General features: G+C 50.9%; 6 protein-coding genes across 6 annotated transcripts; 4 read left to right on the forward strand and 2 right to left on the reverse strand.

The window, feature by feature from the left end:
* Window positions 1-71: 71 nt before the first annotated feature.
* On the forward strand, window positions 72-1,617 carry BJY04DRAFT_1276 (mitochondrial 54S ribosomal protein mL67). The gene is made up of 2 exons (XM_073708431.1): window positions 72-503; window positions 552-1,617. Exons 1-2 carry the CDS (start codon window positions 213-215, stop codon window positions 1,308-1,310), a joined length of 1,050 nt encoding a protein of 349 aa, XP_073577150.1. The 5' UTR covers window positions 72-212; the 3' UTR covers window positions 1,311-1,617.
* ptcG (type 2C protein phosphatase PTC1) lies at window positions 1,561-3,708 on the reverse strand. Its single transcript, XM_073708442.1, has 2 exons — window positions 2,310-3,708; window positions 1,561-2,264 (listed from the first exon to the last, which is right to left on the reverse strand). Exons 1-2 carry the CDS (start codon window positions 3,570-3,572, stop codon window positions 1,812-1,814), a joined length of 1,716 nt encoding a protein of 571 aa, XP_073577151.1. The 5' UTR covers window positions 3,573-3,708; the 3' UTR covers window positions 1,561-1,811.
* A 2,133-nt stretch (window positions 3,709-5,841) lies between these two features.
* On the forward strand, window positions 5,842-10,317 carry BJY04DRAFT_204321 (uncharacterized protein; the record flags this gene model as incomplete). The annotated part of the gene is made up of 5 exons (XM_073713472.1): window positions 5,842-5,956; window positions 6,016-7,764; window positions 7,817-8,055; window positions 8,557-9,764; window positions 9,810-10,317. The coding sequence occupies 5 exons, from the start codon at window positions 5,842-5,844 to the stop codon at window positions 10,315-10,317; spliced, it is 3,819 nt and encodes a 1,272-aa protein (XP_073577152.1).
* A 361-nt stretch (window positions 10,318-10,678) lies between these two features.
* Window positions 10,679-13,914, forward strand: BJY04DRAFT_175674 (glycoside hydrolase family 2 protein). Its single transcript, XM_073709368.1, has 4 exons — window positions 10,679-12,128; window positions 12,182-12,615; window positions 12,661-12,896; window positions 12,946-13,914. Exons 1-4 carry the CDS (start codon window positions 11,038-11,040, stop codon window positions 13,732-13,734), a joined length of 2,550 nt encoding a protein of 849 aa, XP_073577153.1. The 5' UTR covers window positions 10,679-11,037; the 3' UTR covers window positions 13,735-13,914.
* Window positions 13,915-14,405: 491 nt separating this feature from the next.
* BJY04DRAFT_1332 (chorismate mutase ARO7) lies at window positions 14,406-15,493 on the forward strand. Its single transcript, XM_073708520.1, has 3 exons — window positions 14,406-14,532; window positions 14,640-15,294; window positions 15,342-15,493. The coding sequence occupies exons 1-3, from the start codon at window positions 14,462-14,464 to the stop codon at window positions 15,417-15,419; spliced, it is 804 nt and encodes a 267-aa protein (XP_073577154.1). The 5' UTR covers window positions 14,406-14,461; the 3' UTR covers window positions 15,420-15,493.
* Window positions 15,494-15,500: 7 nt separating this feature from the next.
* Window positions 15,501-16,528, reverse strand: BJY04DRAFT_175677 (protein-transporting protein BCP1). The gene is made up of 2 exons (XM_073709369.1): window positions 16,159-16,528; window positions 15,501-16,100 (listed from the first exon to the last, which is right to left on the reverse strand). The coding sequence occupies exons 1-2, from the start codon at window positions 16,471-16,473 to the stop codon at window positions 15,543-15,545; spliced, it is 873 nt and encodes a 290-aa protein (XP_073577155.1). The 5' UTR covers window positions 16,474-16,528; the 3' UTR covers window positions 15,501-15,542.
* Window positions 16,529-16,541: the final 13 nt, after the last annotated feature.

Below are 16,541 nucleotides of genomic sequence, written 5' to 3' on the forward strand. Positions count from 1 at the left end.
ACGTAGTTAGTTAGGTACGGGAGTTCAAAGGCGGACTCCCGCTATCGAAAAATTGATGATCCGCTCCCTACCACGTCTCAGGCCGACAACCACGACGCCAGTAACAAATACACCAGCACAGGCAGCGCATCAAAGTGTCGCTTGCTCTTGTCCAAAAACACAACACAACTTTTCGAAGCAGCTACGCGAGGTCAGCCCGCGTTCCGGCCGCAATGGCCTCTCCAGCAGCACCGGCCAGGTCCTTCAAAAAGGCCATGAAACAGGTCCTCGACCCGACAAAGATGGGAACCTGGAACGTTGTCCGTCTTCCGCCTATCGAAAAGAATGCTATCATTCAGGGAAAGCCCCGAGAGCAAAACTCGAATGCATTCAAGACACATCAATGGAAGGAGGGAGTGCGGTTACGAAAGGCCTTGAATGCCCTGACTCACGGAAAGAATATCTTTGTCTACCACAACATTCGCACAAACCAGGTTGTCTACTCATTGACGCGGTATCTAGAGGTCGGTATTCTGAGAAACCCAGCGCATTACCATACTGACCATCCGCAGAAAAATAGCGTTCTCCGCCAGCTCGTATACCACGGCAAAAAGACAGTTCCTGCGACCCTGCGAAAGGACATGTGGGTGCCCTACTACTCAGTTCATTTCAACGACTCCCAGGTCGGGCTTCGCGCATACCACCTCCTCCGCGAATTCTCCCTACAGCGCCAGCTCGAACCTCCGCGCGAGATGATCACAATCACAGAAAAGTACCTGGATCAAAAGCGACCACGCCACCCAGAACAGGCCAAGAAATTCGACGAGGAATACGCCGACAAGCTCGGTTGGCTAATGAAGAAGAAGGATCGAGCTCGTGCAGTCATGGACCAAAAGGCAACCAGCGTCGCTGACATCTCCGCCGTCTTGGCGATCCAAGAGGAGGAAATTGCCAACGGCTTTGGCGAGTACAGCAGAGGCTATCTCACTAAGACCGCGAGAAGGCGCCGCCGGGAGGCCCGCAAGCGGGCTGAGAAGACGGCTGCGCAGCAAGCCGAACGCATCGAGCAGTTTAAACAGACGCTGAGCACGAAAAAGGTCACCTTTGAGATTGCAGAAATCAAAGATGCTGCACAAACAGAGTCCAAAGATACCGTCAAGATTCTCTGGAATGACCTGCACAACGCTCGGTTTGCCGAATCCTGGCCCCTCCGAGTTCTGCACGGTGAGCTGAGCCTCAGCCGGGACCATGTGATGCCCGGTCAGAAGCAACTCGCCAACGTTGGAATCCTTGCCGACAAGACTTCACCGGAGAAGGAGGTGACGGCTTAAGTGTGTGGGAATTTTGGGCTTGTATTCTATACGTGACGGCTTCTATGTCAACATCTATGTATTTGTAAATTTCCCTTGTATCTTGGAGTACTTTGCGTTTAGCAGACATATTAACGTGTAAGCATACCAGATCTTGCTCGTAGTTGTCTTTATGTTGGATACTCAAATCTTTCATAAAAGTACACGCAAGGGTGTTGCTACACCCTTGATATCTGCAAATCAAACAGCAACAGCAGAGGATACACTCACAACACAAGCACCCCAACACAATGTAGAGCTAAGCCAGAGATGGCGCAGGTGGGTCATTTGCGTACCCATCTTCTGGTCTACAACTCTCAGTTCGCGATCAAGGCAGCAGCTGATTTATTGGAAACAAGACGCAAGAGACGAACTTGGAAAACATGAAGAAAACTTGAATAGATTCAATGTAAATGTACCGCATACCTTGCTTCTATTTCCGCAATGGTAGCTCCAATATCTGCCCAAATGTAGTCATGTCGCTCATAAACCATTGCTAGAGTCGGGTTTGTTCGGTTGTTTGAGAACAGGTGCCGCCGTTGTATTTGGCGACACTGACAGATCAGATCCAGCGCCCTCGCCAGATTCCCTATCTATGTTCTCGTCCGCCTCTTCGTGGACCTTCTTGAGTGTTTCCGATTCGTCTGCTATCCCAGTGCTGGCCATGCTTCTCCTAGCCCCTTCCACAATTTTGTCGGCTTCGCTTATCCCATGCCCGGGTTTTGCAGCCAATTGGCCATCAACAGAAGCGGGGTCAACTGTTCGATTGGCGACTTCACGATGGCGCTCTGAATCAAGCCTAATTACCATACAGGAAAGGTTGTCTGTACTGAACCTCGCAAGGGCATGATCCACCAGGATCTTTGATGCCTCCTGGGCATCAGAGACATTGCGGATCAACTCCACCGCTTCTTGATCACTACACACGTCCCATAGCTGCAAATATTAGCAGAAGCTATGAATGAGAGAGGGAAGACTCACCCCATCACAAGCTAAAATGATGAATTCATCAAGGTCTGGCTGAATAACAGTCTCCGTGGTGTATGGATGGCCAGTTACAAGATCTTTGATATAGGCATCACCTAAAGCTCGTGTCACAGCAAGAACTCCATTGACTCGACTGTTGATGATGAGACCACCCGCGTTAGCGATTCTCCTCCCTTCATTTTCATCGCTTCCCTTGTGGTCATACGACAGGCGAAGGGCTTTGCCATTTCTACACAGAACAACACGGGCATCGCCAACATTGGCAGTATAAAGGACACGCTGGCGAACAGCCTTCTCCCGAAGTTTTGGAGGGATCGAAGCTACCGGAGTAGCGGCCGCGTCCTGCGTAGGGGTATCTCCAGCTTCTGACTCGACTTCATTCTTTGCTGCTGCCGCTGCTGCGGGCCCGATGGCAGAGGAACCTGTAACCGAATGCGGGGTAGGGACTCGATCCTCCCACCTGAGCAATGCAACAACGGCAGTGCAACCACTGTTCTTCACAGGCAGCTTTTCCAGCTGCTGGTCAACAGCAGTAAACGTCTGGTCAAGAAGCTCGGGAACGGGCGCAGTCAGGTTCTTGCGCATCACATCTTCCAGGATAAGATGCAGCTTCTTCCCGCACCATTGCGCAGCAAAAGTGCCTGCATGCCCATCGAAGATTGCAAAGTAACCATTGTCCGTTTCAAGAACCGGCAAGTCTCCGGCTCTCGGCGAAAGATCTCCAGAAGCAGGAGGGTCATCGGTCTGTGCTGAAGGTATAGGGTTTCCAAGGAAATTATAGAGATAGGCATGGGTATCCTCCATAGTCCGGCGACATTTTTTGTTTCGGTCTTCCGTCACACCGACTCTGAAAGATGATCGAGGGGTTGGCGAGGATTCGCCGGCGGAATTGTTCAATGAGCCCTGCGGCACATTGAGCGCTGGATCCATGCTTCCGTATTTATGGATAGCGGGCGACTCTTGGATTGTATAGCTGAAGGAGTTTTCAGTTCGCGGGCTATTCAGACTCAGGGAGTTCTTTGCGTTGGCAAAGAACGTCGCCGCCTTGGAAACCGTGCTACTTCGCCGTTTCTTATCACCACCAGGGCTTTGCTCCTCGCTTGCTCTGCGTGCAAAGAAACCACCTGGAGGGGATGCTTTCTTTTGAGATTCGCTCGGGTCCTCGGTTTGAATGCTCAATGAGGGGGTATTGACGGCACCAGAATGGGGGATAGTATCTGTTTTCTCTTTGGGTGGGCTCGAGGAGCCACTGAACATTCTGTTCAGCAAGCCACCCTGTCCAGAAAAACTTCTTCGCTTATTACCTGCCAGCTTGAAGGAGTTGCGGTCTTTTCACAGGAAGCGACGAGCGGGGAGGCGATGCAAGTGTGCGAACCGACACGATTGACGCGGCGGTTAGAATTGCGGCGAATTTGCAGGAAAATAGCTAGATGGTAGTAAGAAGGTTAGCGACATGAGCGATACAAAGATAGCAGTAAAACCACAGGAAGTGAGGGGGGTGGCCAGTCATCTTGAGACTCGGATGACGCTCAATTAGCACCGTCATCGGATGATGCAGACACCGAGCTGAGCTTCACTTGGAGAACCCAACAACAGTACTCCACAGCTAATCGAGATCTTGACTGCCAATACTCATCGCCACCATGCATCAACTGTACACTTGAGCTGAACGAGCGAGTTTGTTTGTCTCGGGCACGGGCAAGCGACATGAAGGCCACCCCGCGCGCTTGTAATGATTAAAGACACTCACGGGAGACACAGATCAGAGAGCTTGACTCTCTGTACCGAAAGAGATAGAGCTGCCCGAATTGTCGGGAGAAGAGGGGGAAAGACTTGAGCGAGGCGGAGGAGGGATTCAAGGATATTTATTAATAGTAGTTTCTCGGACGCATCGCAGGTCACTGCGGTTTAGGTGAGTTTGCCCAGAATGAATCCCACTGGGGGCTTCCAATCACCAACGGCTGCGTCGGACTTAAGATGATCGGGGTTGTAAAACGTGACCATGAACAAGTGGAGTCCAGCTCAACATTCGATTTCACTATTATTACCCTTACTGACCCCAACTGGAGTGAGTCTATAAGATATTCAACATCTCGCTGTATCGAGATTTGGGCTGAAAATCAAGCCTACGACTGCAACTTCATTTTGCCTGGTTGACGAGTAGGTAGCCCCAACGGGGCGTGGGATGTCGTCAGTGAGGCAACGGACGCTTGGACTGGTTGGTTTCAAGAGCTCAATATCTGACTCGCAAGAACAGTGGGGAAACTTCATCATTGAAACAGTATGTACTCTTTAATCAGTCCGATACGGAGGGAAAGGAATTGACAGAGGCTTCAGCACCCTGCAGAAGCCATGACTATCTACTAGTAAAAGCCATGCCCTCCCCGGACCCTGACGCCAGGTAAATGGGACTTACAGGCGTGCGCCCGCCACGTGACTCATGACGTACTACCATTCGGCTTCCCGAAAACAACCTCCTGAGTCCTTACTTAGGTAGGTTAAATTATTACCTACTACCTATATAAGGGCCTAGGTACTAAGTATAGTATGCATTTGATGTAGCCCGAGGTATCGTAGCACCGAAACCAGAGCGTCTCTCAGTAGGTAGACGTTCTTCGTGTATTTGGTCAGGTAAGAGCCATACCAAAGCCTTTTGACGGAGCGTGGCGTGGCTACCTACTCCGGAGTACGTCCTCGATACTCCAGGAATTCAAGCGGGTTTGGCCCTGGGTTCAGGCACTTCAAGCTTTTATTTGCTTGTGACTTTCGCGAGCTAATCACAAATTGCATAAGCCGATATTTGTAGCCTGCAGAGATCGAACTGAGTGAGAGTAATTATGGCCACCATGGGGACATATGAAACTGCATCCGATAGTGCTTGTGTGTTTCATAGCTCAGTCCCGGGTAACTTATTCTTGTTAACCTCCAGGCCTCTTCAACTGAGCTAAACGCTTCAAGCTTTGGTGCATTCACTTCGGAGTTCCGAGTCACTTTATAACTATTAAAGACCCCTGAGGCCATCTGATGCACCATCAAGCTCATGGCTCAGACCCCGCCTGCCATTTCAAGGTTACAAGACCAGGCTTCTAGAACCCTTCTAGGCTATAGATTAGCAGCTTTCTAAGGAGCAGGTGCCCATGTACTCCGCAACACAACTAGATAGGTGCAGAAAAAATTCCGCTTGTCATATGCAATCAGATAAGTAGCAACTCACTTGTGACCTTCTCGCTATGCCATTAACAAGAACAGTCTACGGATATACGATACCAATTTGAGTGTCCTTCAGGTTTGATCATGCAGCATTAACTATCGATAAGATACACACCTGCCCCACGTGACGGGCTCGTGGCCAGAGCTCTGAGGAAGAGCGGGCTGGAAACTTGACGACTTCATTCACATCACTCTCAGGACGAAACATTATTTTCAATTATCTTTTTACCTCTCTTCAGTTTAAAGCTCTCTGCAGGTCTAGTCCGAGCTTTCTTGGCCTCGGCCAAACACTCCCCTGAGTTGGAGAGCTTACATCATGGCATCTGAATTTATCGGTTACAATGTGTTGGTAACTCTCCGAGCACCACCGGATGCCACCGTCCAAGGCGTGGTAGCCGATGTTATCGGACAGCGCTTGATGCTTCGCAATGGTGGGTATTCTTCACATGGAAGTTTACTTCAATTCGGTTCTAACGAGGTGCACTTATAGTTACTCTGTCATGGATCGGCTATCCCCTTCCGAACTACTCGATTGAAGCCCCAGACATCGCAGACCTCTCATTGGGACCGTCCCATACACCTGGCGCGCAAGCGCCCTCTGCAGCACAGGAACAACGGAACGTCGTACCTCCGCCAACAAGAAATCCCGTGCAACAACCTTTCGTGGACCCAGCCATCCTGAGCTTCTCGAAACCTCCGAGTGAGGCCCAGCAGGGTACACAATCTCTATCCAGCTTACCTGGAAGCTCAACCACCCGAAAAGCTCCTACGCCGCAGAGCGCATCTCTCCTTACATCCCATGCAGCACCCGCTACCCTAACTGAGCCGTTCAGTAACCTGGAATTGAATGTGGACAATAGACCAGCCATCAAAGTGGAACTTGAGACCGGCCAGCCCAAGCCTGCCCTTCGCTCCGACGGAGAACAACCTGCACTTCAGGACCCAATCCGCTACGGAACTACGCGCGGTCGCCGCGGGGATAAAACTAAGGGATCAACCGCTTACAATGAGCATAATGGGGCTCTGAATACAAACCCCAAAAGCAAAGGGTGGCGCCAGACGGCGTTTGTTGAACCGTCAAGCCCAGGCTTCCTGCAGTCCCCCCAGTCTTATAGGGAGACGGGCACACTTAACAGTAGGCGACGAAAGAAGAAAAATAGGGGCTATGTCGAACAGATCAGCGGATGGGCGACTGAAGATGCGACGGACATCCAGGAGCTCGGTGAGTTTGACTTCGCGAGCAATCTCTCCAAGTTCGACAAAAGAAGGGTGTTTGAAGAAATTAGAAACGACGACACAACCGCGGACGAGGAACGGTTGGTGAGCTTCAACAGGAGAGTCCCAAAACCTGGGACCAATGGAGGGCGAAATTTGCATTGGTCGGAAAATGTCCTTGATGATAGCCCCGAGGAAAGTGACAATGGTGTCACGGATCATGAGCCGAGCGACGCCAAACTTAGCAGTGGGACTTTTTCGGGACGCGACTTGTCAAGGACGTCGGCTCGTGGTCAAAGCTCCCGAAAAGGAAGCGGGATTTTTGGACAGCCACTGGTCCAGGCACAGCTTAGTACTGTCGGGCGCACTCAAGTGAGTAATTCACGTACAAATAGCCCTCTTCCCGCCAAAATCGTCACAGCGTCCCCGGTTACTGGCCCCAGCGCCCCGAGCGCCACGCTCCGGCTTGCTACGACCAATAGAAGCTGTCCGACGGTCAGCCCTCTACAGATTCTTGAGGTTGAGCAGCTGGCTATTGGTGAGGTTGGTCTGACCGAGGATATGGTTACAGAGAACGCCGGAAGAAGCATTGCTGAAGCAGCCGTTGGCCTTTTATCTAGCGACGCGGCTGCAGCTACCATTCTGGCGCTCGTCGGGAACCATCGGACTGGAGCAAGGGCTATTGCTTCTGCACGTCACCTTCGTAATCGTGGTCATCGCGTAACAGTGTGCATGCTGGGCATTGAACATGAGGTTGAGTTGCTCGAGAGCTGCAGGAAACAGGTTGACATCTTCAAGAAGATTGGTGGGCGGTTTTTGAAATGGGAAGAGCTGTCTCCCAGGCTCTCGACAGCCGAATTTGCACCTGATCTTATCATGGACGCTTTGTTTGGTATCCACACATCTTTCAACGACCTACGGACCGATGACCAGGCGACAGCATTCGAGATGATATCCTGGGTGAACCGTAGTAACCTTGAGGTTCTGTCAGTCGACGTACCATCTGGTCTTTCCGCAATGACTGGTAAGCACTTCCACACATTGGAATTTGCACATCAAACTGATTTCAATACCAGGAGAAGTGACTATAGTCGAGAGTGGGCAACTACGCGTTGACGCGACGTCAATAGTCTGTCTGGGAGCTCCAAAGACTGGCATAGTCAATGCTTTGTTAGCTGGAGAAGGAGTTTCCTGGAACCTCACTGTTGCCGATATTGGCATCCCCCAGATAGCCTGGCGCAAGTTCGGCACCCGACGGCGGCATGGGATTGACTTTGGTAACCGCTGGGTTGTGCCTCTCCGCTACCAACCTTCAGTCGTTTAATCCAGCATGACTACAAACTTAATGATGAAGGACGAACTAGGCATTCAGGTTTCAGGCGTTGAGATAGAGAAAAAGGGCCACATTCGTGATTTATTATTAGCGCAGTAATTTCCATTACAACCACAGCTCTGTATTTACCTAGGGCTAGCTTACTTTGCTTTTCATCTAACTATCCACTGATCCTGCTTGCACTGTAACAGTTAGGTGCCTCGACAGTCTGACACTCCCCCAGCTTAGTGCCTCAGGCATAAAGCGCATAGCCTAGCCTAACCAGAAGCAGCTAGCCTCACCCGAGCTACATCATTCAAGGTCTCGTTGAAACCAAATTCTCAAGCTCACATCAACACAGCTAACCAGTCGCAATCATGGGTAAAGGTTAGTAGCGCGTTAGTCTGCCATCACAAATCCAGCTAATACAGCTTTCTCGCAGGAACTGATAAGCTCTACGTACGATGCTCTCACACTCCCGCCATCCAATACTGACAACCATAGATTACCCATTCGGAATGGGCCTCGGACGACGCATACTCTGCCAGTGCGGGCGCTGGTGTCGGAAAGTCTAGACGAGGCGCCGGCGATGCATCTTTCAAGCGCTTACCTTTCAAATTCTGCTCTCTCTCGCTACAGCCATTCGAACATCCCGTGTGCACACAGTCCGGCACGATTTTCGATCTTACTAACATTCTCCCCTGGATCAAGAAGCATGGAACGAATCCAGTTGACGGCACACCGCTCAAGGGCTCGGACTTGATAAAACTGAAGATCGCCAAGAATGAGTCGGGCGAATATATCGATCCGGTCACATACAAAGTTCTCACGGATAACACGCATGTCGTAGCGTTGCAGAATACAGGGAATGTGTTTGCGTGGGATACTGTTGAACGGCTAAACATAAAGGGGAAACTATGGCGGGATCTTGTGACGGATGAGGAGTTTAGCCGGAAGGATATCATCACGCTTCAGGACCCGCAAAACATTGAATCTCGGAATCTGAGCTCGTTCAACTACATCAAGGAGGGAGAAAGTGGGCTGTCGGACGAGCAATTACGAGAACGTGAGGATCCTTCAAGAAATGTGAATGCAAATGCGCTGGGAAGTTCCGCGAAGATCCTAAAAGCAAGAGAGGCGGTAGCCAAGGCTCGACAAGAAAGAGCTCAGCGCAACGGCACAGGGGCTGTCGCTACATCACTTGCCAAAAGCGATGCTTCCAAGTCGTCGTTACAAAAAACCGCATCTATACAAGCCGGTAAACCTGTGCCTTACAATGCCGCTAAATACACAACTGGCTTGGCAGCCGCATCATTTACCAGCACCGGAATGACACCACACACATCGGCTGAACTAGCAACATTGACGGATGAAGAGTATATGCTCAAGAGGGGCCGGGTCAAACAAAAGGGCTATGCCCGGATTTCGACCACGTCGGGAGATATCAACCTCGAATTGCACACGGAATACGCCCCAAAGGCTGTCTGGAACTTTATTAAGCTAGCGAAGAAAGGCTACTACAAGGGCGTTACCTTCCATCGCAACATTAAAGGATTTATGATACAGGGAGGAGACCCAACAGGCACCGGGAGAGGTGGCGAAAGTATCTGGGGTAAAAACTTCAGCGATGAGTTTGACGGTCCGCTTAAACATGACTCGAGGGGAACACTCAGTATGGCAAACAAGGGCAAGAACACGAATAGCAGTCAATTGTAAGTTATACCTTGAGGTTGTGGATTCCGTACTGACCATGCCAGCTTCATTGCGTACCGTGCTCTACCTCATCTCAACAACAAGCATACAATCTTTGGACATGTCATTGACGATCCAACACCTTCATCCCCAACGCTCAACAAACTCGAGACCCACCCGGTCAATGCGACCACTAACAAGCCTACGCCTGACGTCCGTATAACCGACGTTACGGTGTTTGTTGATCCGTTTGAAGAATTCTTGAAACAGAAGCAGCTTGAACAATCAGCCGACAAGGGTGAGGGCAAGGCCGGCGAGGACGAGGAGCAAAATGGTCGGCGCGCGGACGACGACCTGGTTACCTGGACTGGAAAGAGGGTCCGCGGGCCCGGAGCTGCCAAAGAAGAAAGTTCGGCTGGTGTCGGCAAGTACCTAAAAGCGGCATTGAGTGAGAGGACCGAACAGGATGATGATGAGATTGTGGAATTTGTGGACGATGAGCCCGCGCCTGAACCGATGCGGAAGAAGTTCAAGGGCGGCGGTGGCTTTGGTGACTTCAGCTCGTGGGATTAGAGGCTATCGACGATGTTCGTCATAGTGTTTTCGCCACTCACAAATAACCCAGCGTTAAATCACGCCCGAACCTGATACAAGCATTGTGGCGTTTAACTCGTTGAGCCGGCATATCAACCGATTATGCAGATTGGTTTTCTGCAACCAACAATGGTCACCCGTCTCTGAGGAATAACCCCTGGCTCGAACACCCAGATCCTCTTCATGAACCTAGTCAAAAGTAGTACTAGGATGAGATCGACCATTTGGGGCATCGGCGGCTTCAAGCCTGCACGATTCGAGTTCGAGCTCGACTGCTAGGCAGCATTCTCAACTACCATGTCGAACTGTTTGAAGATTATACTACAGAAGCACCAGCATAGCCGGATGTACCCAGAAAAAGTATCATACAACTCGAATGAATGGAAAGATGTTGAGCATCTACAAGAGAAGATTTTGTCAACAAACGAGTATCGGGGAACCTCCCCGTAGCGCATCTGCGGCTTCCATTAAAGTGCAGATTGGCCCCACCCCGACTTGTGTCTACGATACCCCATTCGATACGTACTCATGAAAGCTGCATGTATCAAGCGGGGAACGAGGGGTTACTGCTACGTACCTAATTGCCGAAGTCCCGGTAAACAGGCCATTTAACTATGCGCAACCCTTAGCTGGATCTTGTACGGCAGTTCCTCTACTCAGGAACAGTGGCCTGGTCTAACTAACCCTGCTCGATTGACCATGGCAAGCCCATTCCAATCCAGCGTACTAAACCACGGCTGGACATTCAGAGATGCAGCCGATAAAAAAACAGAAGCATGGCATCCAGTATCCAGCGTACCCTCAGTCGTCCACTTGGACCTCCTCGATAGCGACCTCATCCCCGATCCCTTTATCGGCCTCAACGAGCAAGAGGTTGAATGGGTCGCTCACCGAGACTGGGTCTATCGCACCGCCTTTCCAACACCAGACAAAAGCTCTCAAGCTGTACGACTCAGTATCTTATTCGAGGGCCTGGATACGTTTGCCACGGTCACTTTGAACGAAACTGTGATACTTAAATCAGATAACATGTTCATCCCTGCCCGAGTCGATGTAACGGATATCCTTGTAAGGGATGTTTCAGAAACGAACGTAATGGAAATACTGTTCGAATCCCCCATTCGACGCGGCCGAGAAGTCGTTAAAAGTCACCCGGAGCATCGGTATATCGCACACCAAACTGAGGTCGGTCGTCTGGGTGCTCGAAAAGCCGCGTATCATTGGGGCTGGGACTGGGGCCCGATACTGATTACTTCTGGGCCATGGAGACCTATCCGTTTGGAGAGTTATGTGGACAGAATAGACGATGTCTGGATGCAAGCCGCTGTGTCTGAAGATTTATCTTCTGTTTCGGGAACACTTCATGTGCGGACCGAGGCTCTTGGTGCGGATAAGGTTCGCTTTGAGCTCAAGGATCAGGGAATTGCTGTGTTTCAGACCGAAGTCACAGTCTATGATGAAGCGGTAGAGGCCAAGTTCATGCTCGACAAACCTGCCTTGTGGTATCCTCATGGGTATGGAGAGCAAAGGAGATATGAGCTGTGCGCGCAACTACTAAAGAGAGGTACGATATTGCATGAAGTGTCAAAGAAAATAGGGTTCCGGCGCGTTGAATTAGTGCAAGAAAAGGACGACCACGGTCAATCGTTTCACTTTAGAATCAACAATATCGACATCTTCGCGAGTGGTTCATGCTGGATTCCTGGTGAGAGCTTTCTGCCTCGTCTGACGGATAAGAAATATGAGGACTGGCTGAAATTGATGATCGAGGGAAACCAAAATATGATTCGGTATTCCTACCTTGTCTCTCTGGATACTGAACTGGGAATGCTGACGGTATTAGCGTCTGGGGTGGCGGCATCTTTGAACCAGAAGCCTTCTACGCAACCTGCGATGAGCTCGGTATCATGGTGTTTCAAGACTTCCTCTTCGCTTGCGCCTCATACCCTACGTACCCTGAGTATCTCGACTCTGTCGAGCAGGAAGCGCGAGCCAATGTGCGACTACTCCGTCACCACCCTTCCATCGTTATATACGCTGGAAACAATGAAGATTACCAGATTCAGCAGACATACAATCTAACATACGACTATGACACCGACAAGGACCCTAATTCATGGCTTAAGTCGTCCTTTCCAGCAAGGTATATATATGAATTTTTGCTGCCGAAGGTGATGGATGAAGAATGCCCAGGGCTTCCTTATCATCCTAGTAGTCCTTGGGGAGATGGGAAGCATACCACAGATCCAACCGTAGGGGATATTCATCAGTGGGATGGTGCGTAATTCATCAAACCAATGTGGCCTCTACTGACGATCACAGTCTGGCACGGGACCATGCAGCCATACCAGAACCTGGTCAACATGGGCGGACGATTCGTCAGTGAATTCGGCATGGAAGCATACCCTCATATGCACACAATCGACGCTTTCATTGACAATCCAGAGGAAAAGTACCATCAATCCCTGACCATGGACTTTCGCAACAAAGCTCGAGACCACGAGCGCCGACTTGGATCTTACATTCTCCAAAACTTCAAAGTCAGACAAGATTTCAAGGTATCACCCTTGTTATGTTATCATGGATGCAATATTAAGTATGTATCAGGCCTACCTCTACCTCTCCCAGCTCGCCCAATCCGAGGCTATGACCTTCGCCTATAAAAGCTGGCGCCGACAATGGGGCAGCAAGCGAAACCGTCTCTGCGGCGGTGTTCTAGTCTGGCAACTCAACGATTGCTGGCCGACTATTTCCTGGGCCGTCGTCGACTACTGCCTCATCAAGAAACCTGCATTCTATGCGATCGCACGAGCTTCTCAGCCTCTTGCAATCGGTGTCTCCCGTGCCTACCACGATTGGGTCTCCGGACATGCTCGTCCGCCCAAAACCTCGCGCTTCGACATCTGGGTCGCTAGTAGCAGGTTGGATCCCATTATTGCCACAGTCGAAGTGCGATACATTTCGATTGCCACAGGAGAAGATATAAGACCCTCTTCCTCTTTCGTAGGTATCCGCATCCAACCCAATGGAACAACAGACATCTTCGCCGAAACCCTAGACTACACTCAGGAGCCCTATACCGAGCCAATGGTCATTTTTGCCAAACTCATCGTCGACGGCGGAACCATAAGTCGTGACATTGACTGGCCGCAACCGCTCAAATACCTCAACCTGGAAGAACGTGGAGTGAAGGTGGAATATAATGCCGACCAATCGGCCGTTAGGGTTACGGCTACCAAGCCAGTAAAGGGACTTGTGTTTGAAGAGAGACCAGGTCTTTGGTTTTCTGAGAACGGCATCGATGTTGTGCCTGGTGATGAGAGAGTTATTGCTGTCAAGGGTGTTGAAAGCCAGGATGGTCTTCCGGCGTGGACTTATTTGGATGATGATAGATGAGGGTGGTAAGGCAAGAGCAAGATACAGCTCAGGTGCCACAAAGATAGAGCTAGCCATAGTTCATCACAAATGGATGAGGAAGTAACGACCAGTCTACCGGTAACGCTATCTCCGGTCGTTCCTGCTATAGTTATTTGTGGCTTGGTTATTACGGAAGCCACAACCATGACAGGTAGGGCCGCGCCTTCCTCATGAGAGAAACATGCCCGACGCCTTGAAGCGGAAGGGGCGACCAGGCGCCCGGCACCCATTGTGCCTGCCATATTAGCTTTTTTCGAGGTCATGTGTTGCTCCTTCCTTTTCTGCTGAAACGTAGAAGCTGCGACCGAAAGTGACCGGGCCTTGCTGGCTGTTATTATATAGATCTAGCAAGGCAGGAGAAAGGAGCCGCAGCAAGCCCTATAGCATTTCTGAAAGTCTACAAATATGAGGGTACATAGTCCTGCTCGATGTAAGCAAGGTTGGTCAAGTGCGTCGGCATCTGCGTATGCGTATAGACAATAATAAGCAAAGACGAGCGAGAAGAAAGAATCAATTGAGGATAGTTCCAAACTTCCAAACCTAGACTATCCACCGAACCGAAAAGGATGCTTGTTCCTGAATTTAAGTCGGCCAAATCCCGCCCCGCACCTCAGATCCATGCTTTCAGCTTTCTCCCCAACCCCATTTTCCACTCTCCTCTCTGATACTCGTTCATTACTCCCCTAAACGTGCCCTCACCTTCACCATGGACACAGCAATCGATCTCTCCGACGCCTCCAAGGCCCTTGACCTCGCCAACATTCGCTTCCAACTAATGTAAGTGTCTGCGACATCGGAGCCGCTATCTGCATACCCCGCAAAATTCATCCTCCCTGCCCAAGCCTCCCCAGGAGTATAGCATAGCTAATATGAAACAAAAACAGCCGTCTCGAGGATACAATTACCTTCCACCTGATCGAGCGCGTTCAATTCCCGCTTAACAGAACAATCTACGTCCCCGGGGGCGTCTCAATCCCAAATGAACACATCAGTCTCATGGACTACCTCCTCCGCGAGCAAGAACGCTTGCAATCCCGCGTCCGCCGATTCCAATCCCCCGACGAGTACCCCTTCTTCCCCAGCGCTCTCGAAGAACCCATCCTTCAACCGCTCGACTACCCTCAGATCCTACACCCAAACTCTGTCAACGTCAACGAGACCATCAAGCAGCGCTATGTCGAGGACATCCTCCCCGCCGTGTGCCCTGACTTTGGTGGGCGGGAAGACCGCGGCGAGACGCAAGAGAACTATGGCTCCGCCGCGACATGTGACGTGAGTTGTCTGCAGGCGCTGTCGCGGAGGATCCACTTTGGCAAGTTTGTGGCGGAGTCGAAGTTCCAGAAGGAGCCGGAGCGGTTCGTGAAGCTTATTAAGGCGAAGGACCGCAAGGGGATTGATGAGGCTATTACGAATGCGGTTGTTGAGCAGAAGGTGCTGGAGCGGTTGGCGCTCAAGGCGAAGACTTATGGCACGGATCCCGGATTCCCTGATGAGTCGGGGTCGAAGATCGATGTGCATGCTGTACAGGCCATGTATAAGGTATTTATCATCTCCTTCATCTTATGTTCCCAGGCTAACTATGTTAGGAATATGTCATCCCTCTGACCAAGGTCGTTGAGGTCGAGTACCTGATGCAGCGCCTCAAGGGCACACAATGGGAGTAAGCCCAGTGCTTGGTACGCCGTGACGACATGTAGATTTAATAAACAACTGGATGCAAAAATAGACAACTTTTTTTTATCTATCATGACCACATTAATCTATAAATCGTAGCAACCATACTTCACTCAACCGGACGCCTGCAGATAAGTCGCCATATCCTTAACAGCGCCCTCAAATTTCCCCGCCTCGATCAAAATCAAGCTACCACCCGTCCGGATTCCGAGCTCCTGGAACGCTCTCTTCGAGTCCGAATGCCCCTCGTCATGCTTATGCGAGTACTCATACTTCCCCGCGCAAAGCGCATGGCGCTCCAGCACCTCATCCTCAGGATGGAAGAAGAACCTCTCCCCCTTCTCGCCAGCGGCCTTCTTCTTTTTCTTCTGCGGCCGCGCCTCTTCCTGATCGAGCTTGGATTCGATTTCCTCGTACGTTTTCGAAACAATCAGGTAGTGCGAGAAGTTGTAAGGTTCTTTTTCTTCGATCGCCCAGGCGATCTCTTCCTGCAGCATTGTGTACATCGGTGGGACAACCTCGGAGGGCATGTTGATTAGGCGCTCGGTGAGTATTAGACCGATAGGTGGGATGGGTGTTTGGGAGAGGAGTTGTGCGAGGGTTGCGAGGGAGGGGTCTGCGGAAGCTTTGCGCTTGAGGTAGGCTGTCAGGTCTTTGATGGCGGGTTTATCCTATTTGCGAGTTAGCAGTCCTTCTGGACTATCAGATGAAAACAAGACTATTGCGTACGGCATGCTCGGCCAGATTCAGCACTGTCAGAAACGCATACGGATCCGACTCCTTCCCGTCAACCTTGACCGTTGAACCCAGCAATGGCTGTGCGAGAATTAGATCCGCGACAGCGGAGAGATCAAAGTCTTGTGCATCGATATCGAAGAGCTGGCGGAGGAGGTGCTTCAGTCCGTGGAAGTCGATCTCGGCTGGGTCGAACCACTCGAAGTCAACATTGACCATGTCAATGTCTTCGTCTGAGGAGTCGCCGGCTGTGGGGTCCGTGCCGCCCATGGAGACGTCGCCATCTTTGAACTGCTTGCGCTTGCCCATTGTGAGTGTTTGTGTGCGAGAGGGGTATGGAGGGTGGTGGTGTTGTTGAAGTTTGGGCTGGTTGCGGG

This window comes from Aspergillus karnatakaensis (genome assembly GCF_047715665.1).
Source record: "Aspergillus karnatakaensis strain CBS 102800 unplaced genomic scaffold BJY04scaffold_1, whole genome shotgun sequence".
Classification (NCBI taxonomy): Eukaryota; Fungi; Ascomycota; class Eurotiomycetes; order Eurotiales; family Aspergillaceae; genus Aspergillus; species Aspergillus karnatakaensis.